The sequence below is a fragment of the Pleurodeles waltl genome, chromosome 12 (genome assembly GCF_031143425.1).
Source record: "Pleurodeles waltl isolate 20211129_DDA chromosome 12, aPleWal1.hap1.20221129, whole genome shotgun sequence".
Classification (NCBI taxonomy): domain Eukaryota; kingdom Metazoa; phylum Chordata; class Amphibia; order Caudata; family Salamandridae; genus Pleurodeles; species Pleurodeles waltl.
Window position 1 is genome coordinate 22,190,021 of NC_090451.1, and position 10,255 is coordinate 22,200,275.

The following is a 10,255-nucleotide window of genomic DNA, read 5'->3' on the forward strand; positions in this document are numbered from 1 at the left end:
GGCGCGCCAGCGGCGTGCCCGCTGCGCAGTCGCGCAGCGGCCGCCATAAGAGGTAGGAGGGGGGGGGAGGGGTCAGCTGGGGGCGAATGGGAGCTGGGGGGCGGGGGCGTGCAGGAGGTCGCGGCGGGAAAGCGCGAGGGAGGGGGGGGGACAGGTAGAGTGAGAGGAGCTGGGGGAGGGGGTTTAGGGTGGAGGAGGGTGAGTGTTAGGAGGTTTGGAGATTAGGGAGAGAGATAGGAGTAGGGTTGTGAAGATAGGGGAGGGGGGGTTGTAGAGGTGGGTGAGGGAGAGAGGTAGAGTGAGAGGATAGGGAGATAGGTAGTAGAGGGTGTGGCGGGAGGGGGGGAGAGATAGAGAAATAGATAGAGAAAATAGATAGAGAAGTCGATAGATAGGGAAATAGATAGACAGATAGGTAGGAGGAGGTGGAGAGTGGGGGAGTTAGATAGTGAGATAGGGAGCTAGAGAGATAGGAAGATAGGAGGAGTGAGGGAGGTAGATAGCGAACGGGTTAGCTAGGGGTGAGAGAGGGGGAGGCGAGTGAGGGAGGGGGATGAGGAAGGAGCAGCAGGGCAGGCTCGGGGGAAGAAGACGGAGGAGGTAGAAGAGCCGAAGACAGGAGAACAGAAGACAGAGGAGCAGAAGAGCAGAGAAGAGCAGAGAAGAGCAGAGAAGAGCAGAGAAGAGCAGAGAAGAGCAGAGAAGAGAAGAGCAGAGAAGAGCAGAGAAGAGCAGAGAAGAGCAGAGAAGAGCAGAGAAGAACACAGAAGAACCAAGAAGAAGAACACAGAAGCACCGAGAAGAACAGAGAAGAAGAACACAGAAGACCGGAAGAACACAGAAGAACAGAAGGGAAGAACAGAAGAACAGAAGAGAAGAACAGAAGAACACAGAAGAAGATTGCAGAGGGGGAGCGAGGAGGAAGAGACAGAGAGGAGGAAAAGAAGCAGGAGCAGGAGAGAAGGTGAGTGGCGCGGGGCAGGGCGAGGGGCTGGGAGGAGGGGGGTACTTACAGTTAGGTGGGTCTCAGGAACACAGGAACTCGGGAACTTGGAGGAGCTGCAGCGGCAGGGGGAGCGACCTACCCTTACCCAGACACATGTAACACCGGTGGAGCACATCCCACCTGCCCTGTGTACCCCAGACACATGTAACACTGGTACAGCCCATCCCACCTGCCCTGTGTACCCCAGACACATGTAACACCGGTGCAGCCTGTACCACCTGCCCTGTGTACCCCAGACACATGTAACACCGGTGCAGCCCATCCCACCTGCCCTGTGTACCCCAGACACATGTAACACCAGTGCAGCACATACCACCTGCCCTGTGTACCCCAGACACATGTAACACCAGTGCAGCACATACCACCTGCCCTGTGTACCCCAGACACATGTAACACCGGTGCAGCCCATCCCACCTGCCCTGCGTACCCCAGACACATGTAACACCGGTGCAGCCCATCCCACCTACCCTGTGTACCCCAGACACATGTAACACCAGTGCAGCCCATCCCACCTGCCCTGTGTACCCCAGACACAACACCGGTGCAGCACATACCACCTGCCCTGTGTACCCCAGACACATGTAACACCGGTGCAGCCCATCCCACCAGCCCTGTGTACCCCAGACACATGTAACACCAGTGCAGCACATACCACCTGCCCTGTGTACCCCAGACACATGTAACGCCAGTGCAGCACGTACCACCTGCCCTATGTACCCAGACACATGTAACACCAGTGCAGCACATACCACCTGCCCTGTGTACCCCAGACACATGTAACACCGGTACACACCGTACCACCTGCCCTGTGTACCCCAGACACATGTAACACCGGTGCAGCCCATCCCACCTGCCCTGTGTACCCCAGACACATGTAACACCAGTGCAGCACATACCACCTGCCCTGTGTACCCCAGACACATGTAACACCAGTGCAGCACGTACCACCTGCCCTGTGTACCCAGACACATGTAACACCGGTGCAGCCCGTACCACCTGCCCTGTGTACCCCAGACACATGTAACACCAGTGCAGCACGTACCACCTGCCCTGTGTACCCAGACACATGTAACACCAGTGCAGCACATACCACCTGCCCTGTGTACCCCAGACACATGTAACACCGGTACACACCGTACCACCTGCCCTGTGTACCCAGACACATGTAACACCGGTGCAGCACGTACCACCTGCCCTGTGCACCCCAGACACATGTAACACCAGTGCAGCCCATCCCACCTGCCCTGTGTACCCAGACACATGTAACACCGGTACACACCGTACCACCTGCCCTGTGTACCCAGACACATGTAACACCGGTGCAGCACGTACCACCTGCCCTGTGCACCCCAGACACATGTAACACCAGTGCAGCCCATCCCACCTGCCCTGTGTACCCAGACACATGTAACACCGGTGCAGCACCTACCACCTGCCCTGTGTACCCCAGACACATGTAACACCGGTGCAGCACGTACCACCTGCCCTGTGTACCCCAGACACATGTAACACCGGTGCAGCACGTACCACCTGCCCTGTGTACCCCAGACACATGTAACACCAGTACACACATACCACCTGCCCTGTGTACCCCAGACACATGTAACACCGGTGCAGCACATACCACCTGCCCTGTGTACTCCACACACATGTAACACCAGTGCAGCACATACCACCTGCCCTGTGTACTCCAGACACATGTAACACCAGTACACACATACCACCTGCCCTGTGTACCCCAGACACATGTAACACCGGTGCAGCCCATCCCACCTGCCCTGTGTACCCCAGACACATGTAACACCGGTGCAGCCCATCCCACCTGCCCTGTGTACCCCAGACACATGTAACACCGGTGCAGCCCATCCCACCTGCCCTGTGTACCCCAGACACATGTAACACCGGTGCAGCCCATCCCACCTGCCCTGTGTACCCCAGACACATGTAACACCGGTGCAGCCCATCCAACCTGCCCTGTGTACCCCAGACACATGTAACACCGGTGCAGCCCATCCCACCTTCCCTGTGTACCCCAGACACATGTAACACCAGTGCAGCACATACCACCTCCCCTGTGTACTCCAGACACATGTAACACCAGTACACACATACCACCTGCCCTGTGTACCCAGACACATGTAACACCGGTGCAGCCCATCCCACCTGCCCTGTGTACTCCAGACACATGTAACACCGGTGCAGCACGTACCACCTGCCGTGTACCCCAGACACATGTAACACCGGTGCAGCCCATCCCACCTGCCCTGTGTACTCCAGACACATGTAACACCGGTGCAGCACATACCACCTGCCCTGTGTACCCAGACACATGTAACACCGGTGCAGCCCATCCCACCTGCCCTGTGTACTCCAGACACATGTAACACCGGTGCAGCACGTACCACCTGCCCTGTGTACCCCAGACACATGTAACACCGGTGCAGCCCATCCCACCTGCCCTGTGTACCCCAGACACATGTAACACCGGTGCAGCCCATCCCACCTGCCCTGTGTACCCCAGACACATGTAACACCGGTGCAGCCCATCCCACCTGCCCTGTGTACTCCAGACACATGTAACACCGGTGCAGCCCATCCCACCTGCCCTGTGTACCCCAGACACATGTAACACCGGTGCAGCCCATCCCACCTGCCCTGTGTACTCCAGACACATGTAACACCGGTGCAGCACGTACCACCTGCCCTGTGTACCCCAGACACATGTAACACCGGTGCAGCCCATCCCACCTGCCCTGTGTACCCCAGACACATGTAACACCGGTGCAGCACGTACCACCTGCCCTGTGTACCCCAGACACATGTAACACCGGTGCAGCCCATCCCACCTGCCCTGTGTACCCCAGACACATGTAACACCGGTGCAGCACGTACCACCTGCCCTGTGTACCCCAGACACATGTAACACCGGTGCAGCCCATCCCACCTGCCCTGTGTACCCCAGACACATGTAACACCGGTGCAGCCCATCCCACCTGCCCTGTGTACCCCAGACACATGTAACACCGGTGCAGCCCATCCCACCTGCCCTGTGTACCCCAGACACATGTAACACCGGTGCAGCCCATCCCACCTGCCCTGTGTACTCCAGACACATGTAACACCGGTGCAGCACGTACCACCTGCCCTGTGTACCCCAGACACATGTAACACCGGTGCAGCCCATCCCACCTGCCCTGTGTACCCCAGACACATGTAACACCGGTGCAGCCCATCCCACCTGCCCTGTGTACCCCAGACACATGTAACACCGGTGCAGCCCATCCCACCTGCCCTGTGTACCCCAGACACATGTAACACCAGTGCAGCACGTACCACCTGCCCTGTGTACCCAGACACATGTAACACCGGTGCAGCCCATCCCACCTGCCCTGTGTACCCCAGACACATGTAACACCGGTGCAGCACATCCCACCTGCCCTGTGTACCCCAGACACATGTAACACCGGTGCAGCACGTACCACCTGCCCTGTGTACCCCAGACACATGTAACACCGGTGCAGCCCATCCCACCTGCCCTGTGTACCCCAGACACATGTAACACCAGTGCAGCCCATCCCACCTGCCCTGTGTACCCCAGACACATGTAACACCGGTGCAGCCCATCCCACCTGCCCTGTGTACCCCAGACACATGTAACACCAGTGCAGCCCATCCCACCTGCCCTGTGTACCCCAGACACATGTAACACCGGTGCAGCACGTACCACCTGCCCTGTGTACTAAAGACACATGTAACACCAGTACACACATACCACCTGCCCTGTGTACCCCAGACACATGTAACACCGGTGCAGCCCATCCCACCTGCCCCGTGTACCCCAGACACATGTAACACCGGGGCAGCCCATCCCACCTGCCCTGTGTACTCCAGACAGATGTAACACCGGTGCAGCCTGTACCACCTGCCCTGTGCACCCCAGACACATGTAACACCGGTGCAGCACATACCACCTGCCCTGTGTACCCCAGACACATGTAACACCAGTGCAGCCCATCCCACCTGCCCTGTGTACCCCAGACACATGTAACACCGGTGCAGCACATACCACCTGCCCTGTGTACCCCAGACACATGTAACACCGGTGCAGCCCATCCCACCTGCCCTGTGTAACCCAGACACATGTAACACCAGTGCAGCCCACACCACCTGCCCTGTGTAACCCAGACACATGTAACACCGGTGCAGCACATACCACCTGCCCTGTGTACCCCAGACACATGTAACACCAGTGCAGCCCACACCACCTGCCCTGTGTACCCCAGACACATGTAACACCAGTGCAGCCCACACCACCTGCCCTGTGTAACCCAGACACATGTAACACCGGTGCAGCACATACCACCTGCCCTGTGTACCCCAGACACATGTAACACTGGTGCAGCACATACCACCTGCCCTGTGTACTCCAGACACATGTAACACCGGTGCAGCACATACCACCTGCCCTGTGTACCCCAGACACATGTAACACAAGTGCAGCACATCCCACCTCCCCTGTGTACCCCAGACACATGTAACACCGGTGCAGCCCATCCCACCTCCCCTGTGTACCCCAGACACATGTAACACCGGTGCAGCACATACCACCTGCCCTGTGTACCCCAGACACATGTAACACCGGTGCAGCCCATCCCACCTGCCCTGTGTACCCCAGACACATGTAACACCAGTGCAGCCCATCCCACCTGCCCTGTGTACCCCAGACACATGTAACACCGGTGCAGCCCATCCCACCTCCCCTGTGTACCCCAGACACATGTAACACCGGTGCAGCACATACCACCTGCCCTGTGTACCCCAGACACATGTAACACCAGTGCAGCCCACACCACCTGCCCTGTGTAACCCAGACACATGTAACACCGGTGCAGCACATACCACCTGCCCTGTGTACCCCAGACACATGTAACACCGGTGCAGCCCATCCCACCTGCCCCGTGTACCCCAGACACATGTAACACCGGTGCAGCACATCCCACCTGCCCCGTGTACCCCAGACACATGTAACACCGGGGCAGCCCATCCCACCTGCCCTGTGTACTCCAGACAGATGTAACACCGGTGCAGCCTGTACCACCTGCCCTGTGCACCCCAGACACATGTAACACCGGTGCAGCACATACCACCTGCCCTGTGTACCCCAGACACATGTAACACCAGTGCAGCCCATCCCACCTGCCCTGTGTACCCCAGACACATGTAACACCGGTGCAGCACATACCACCTGCCCTGTGTACCCCAGACACATGTAACACCGGTGCAGCCCATCCCACCTGCCCTGTGTAACCCAGACACATGTAACACCAGTGCAGCCCACACCACCTGCCCTGTGTAACCCAGACACATGTAACACCGGTGCAGCACATACCACCTGCCCTGTGTACCCCAGACACATGTAACACCAGTGCAGCCCACACCACCTGCCCTGTGTAACCCAGACACATGTAACACCGGTGCAGCACATACCACCTGCCCTGTGTACCCCAGACACATGTAACACTGGTGCAGCACATACCACCTGCCCTGTGTACTCCAGACACATGTAACACCGGTGCAGCACATACCACCTGCCCTGTGTACCCCAGACACATGTAACACAAGTGCAGCACATCCCACCTCCCCTGTGTACCCCAGACACATGTAACACCGGTGCAGCCCATCCCACCTCCCCTGTGTACCCCAGACACATGTAACACCGGTGCAGCACATACCACCTGCCCTGTGTACCCCAGACACATGTAACACCGGTGCAGCCCATCCCACCTGCCCTGTGTACCCCAGACACATGTAACACCAGTGCAGCCCATCCCACCTGCCCTGTGTACCCCAGACACATGTAACACCGGTGCAGCCCATCCCACCTCCCCTGTGTACCCCAGACACATGTAACACCGGTGCAGCACATACCACCTGCCCTGTGTACCCCAGACACATGTAACACCAGTGCAGCCCACACCACCTGCCCTGTGTAACCCAGACACATGTAACACCGGTGCAGCCCATCCCACCTGCCCTGTGTAACCCAGACACATGTAACACCGGTGCAGCACATACCACCTGCCCTGTGTAACCCAGACACATGTAACACCGGTGCAGCCCATCCCACCAGCCCTGTGTACCCAGACACATGTAACACCGGTGCAGCACCTACCACCTGCCCTGTGTACCCCAGACACATGTAACACCGGTGCAGCCCATCCCACCTGCCCTGTGTACTCCAGACACATGTAACACCGGTGCAGCCCGTACCACCTGCCCTGTGTACCCCAGACACATGTAACACCAGTGCAGCACGTACCACCTGCCCTGTGTACCCAGACACATGTAACACCAGTGCAGCACATACCACCTGCCCTGTGTACCCCAGACACATGTAACACAGGTACACACCGTACCACCTGCCCTGTGTACCCAGACACATGTAACACCGGTGCAGCACGTACCACCTGCCCTGTGTACCCCAGACACATGTAACACAGGTACACACCGTACCACCTGCCCTGTGTAACCCAGACAAATGTAACACCGGTGCAGCACATACCACCTGCCCTGTGTACCCCAGACACATGTAACACCGGTGCAGCCCATCCCACCTGCCCTGTGTACCCCAGACACATGTAACACAGGTACACACCGTACCACCTGCCCTGTGTAACCCAGACAAATGTAACACCGGTGCAGCACATACCACCTGCCCTGTGTACCCCAGACACATGTAACACCGGTGCAGCCCATCCCACCTTCCCTGTGTACCCCAGACACATGTAACACCGGTGCAGCCCATCCCACCTTCCCTGTGTACCCCAGACACATGTAACACCGGTGCAGCCCATCCCACCTTCCCTGTGTACCCCAGACACATGTAACACCGGTGCAGCACGTACCACCTGCCCTGTGTACTCCAGACACATGTAACACCGGTGCAGCCCATCCCACCTTCCCTGTGTACCCCAGACACATGTAACACCGGTGCAGCCCATCCCACCTTCCCTGTGTACCCCAGACACATGTAACACCGGTGCAGCACATCCCACCTCCCCTGTGTACCCCAGACACATGTAACACCGGTGCAGCCCATCCCACCAGCCCTGTGTACCCAGACACATGTAACACCGGTGCAGCACGTACCACCTGCCCTGTGTACCCCAGACACATCACCCCCCCCCCCCCCCGGGGCTCACCGGGCGCCGCAGCTCCCACACGTTGATGCAGCTCTTGCCCGGCTGCGCCCCCAGCAGGTGCTCCCCGCCCAGCAGCGCCAGGGCCCGGGGCCCCGAGCCCGCCCCGCGGAAGGAGCCGAGGGCCGAGCCCGACTGCAGCTCCCAGGCCGCGCAGGCCGAGAGCGGGAGCCCGGAGTCCGAGGACAGGGCCAGCTCCGGGCCCGGGGGTGCCGGCATGGTCCCGGGGGGAGAGGAGGGGCACCGGGAGCAAAGAGGGGGTGCGGAGACCACCGAGGAGAGATGCACAGCACCGGGACCAGCGAGACGGCGGCAGGGGGGCTAGAGTGTACGCGCAGCATCAGCGAGACGCGAGGGGAGGCTAGAGTGTACGCGCAGCATCAGCGAGACGCGAGGGGAGGCTAGAGTGTACGCGCAGCATCAGCGAGACGCGAGGGGAGGCTAGAGTGTACGCGCAGCATCAGCGAGTCGGCGGCAGGGGGACTAGAGTGTACGCGCAGCATCAGCGAGACGCGAGGGGAGGCTAGAGTGTACGCGCAGCATCAGCGAGACGCGAGGGGAGGCTAGAATATAGATCACTGGGACCAGCGGGACTGAGATGGGAGGCTAGAGTATGCCACAGGACCAGCGAGACTCCGGGAGGATAGAGTGTACGCGCAGCACTACCGAGACGCGAGGGAGGGGCTAGAGTGTAGCACTGGGACCAGCGAGACGGCTGAAGGAAGGTAGAGTGTAGCAGAGAGTGAAGTAGGCACTGTGACCGCAGCAATAGTTGCCACATAAATCATAAACAAGCATCGTGTAAAGACGTGAATAAGTCTCTTCAAAATCGGAAAAAGTGTATTTCTTTACCAAGCAGCGGCGTTTCACCTCAGAACCTGAGCTTAGTGCATCTTTGGGGGGGGGGGTTGTGTAGGAAAGTACCATCTTGCCTGGCATGTTACCCCCATTTTTCACTGTATATATGTTGTTTTAGTTGTATGTGTCACTGGGACCCTGGTAACCCAGGGCCCCAGTGCTCATAAGTGTGCCTGAATGTGTTACCTGTGTAGTGACTAACTGTCTCACTGAGGCTCTGCTAATCAGAACCTCAGTGGTTATGCTCTCTCATTTCTTTCCAAATTGTCACTAACAGGCTAGTGACCTTTTTTACCAATTTACATTGGCTTACTGGAACACCCTTATAATTCCCTAGTATGTGGTACTAAGGTACCCAGGGTATTGGGGTTCCAGGAGATCCCTATGGGCTGCAGCATTTCTTTTGCCACCCATAGGGAGCTCTGACAATTCTTACACAGGCCTGCCACTGCAGCCTGTAGGAGGCTGGACTGGCTTGTAGTGAGTACCAAGGGGTACTTGCACCTTGCACCAGGCCCAGTTATCCCTTATTAGTGTATAGGGTGTCTAGCAGCTTAGGCTGATAGATAATGGTAGCTTAGCAAAGCAGCTCAGGCTGAACTAGGAGACGTGTGAAGCTACTACAGTACCACTTAGTGTCATATGCACAATATCATTAGAAAACACAATACACAGTTATACTAAAAATAAAGGTACTTTATTTTTATGACAATATGCCAAAGTATCTTAGAGTGTACCCTCAGTGAGAGGATAGGAAATATACACAAGATATATATACACAATAGCAAAAATATGCAGTATAGTCTTAGAAAACAGTGCAAACAATGTATAATTACAATAGGATGCAATGGGGAAACATAGGGATAGGGGCAACACAAACCATATACTCCAAAAGTGGAATGTGAACCACGAATGGACCCCAAACCTATGTGACCTTGTAGAGGGTCGCTGGGACTATTAGAAAATAGTGAGAGTTAGAAAAATAACCCTCCCCAAGACCCTGAAAAGTGAGTGCAAAGTGCACCAAAGTTCCCCTAAGGACAAAATAGTCGTGTTAGAGGGAGAATGCAAGGAAAACACAAATCAGCAATGCAACAACGATGGATTCCTGTCTGAAGGTACCTGTGGAACAAGGGGACCAAGTCCAAAAGTCACAAGCAGCTCGGAGATGGGCAGATGCCCAAGAAATGCC

General features: G+C 57.2%; 1 protein-coding gene across 1 annotated transcript in view; it reads right to left on the minus strand.

Annotated features, from left to right (window-relative positions):
* The window catches only part of WDR18 (WD repeat domain 18), a 159,866-nt gene extending 151,305 nt beyond the window's left edge, over positions 1-8,561 (minus strand). Inside the window, exon 1 of the mRNA XM_069216405.1 lies at positions 8,209-8,561. Within this exon, the coding sequence (XP_069072506.1) occupies positions 8,209-8,424 (216 nt within the window). The 5' untranslated portion in view covers positions 8,425-8,561. The remainder of the gene's footprint in view (positions 1-8,208) is intronic.
* Between the last annotated feature and the right edge of the window lie 1,694 nt (positions 8,562-10,255).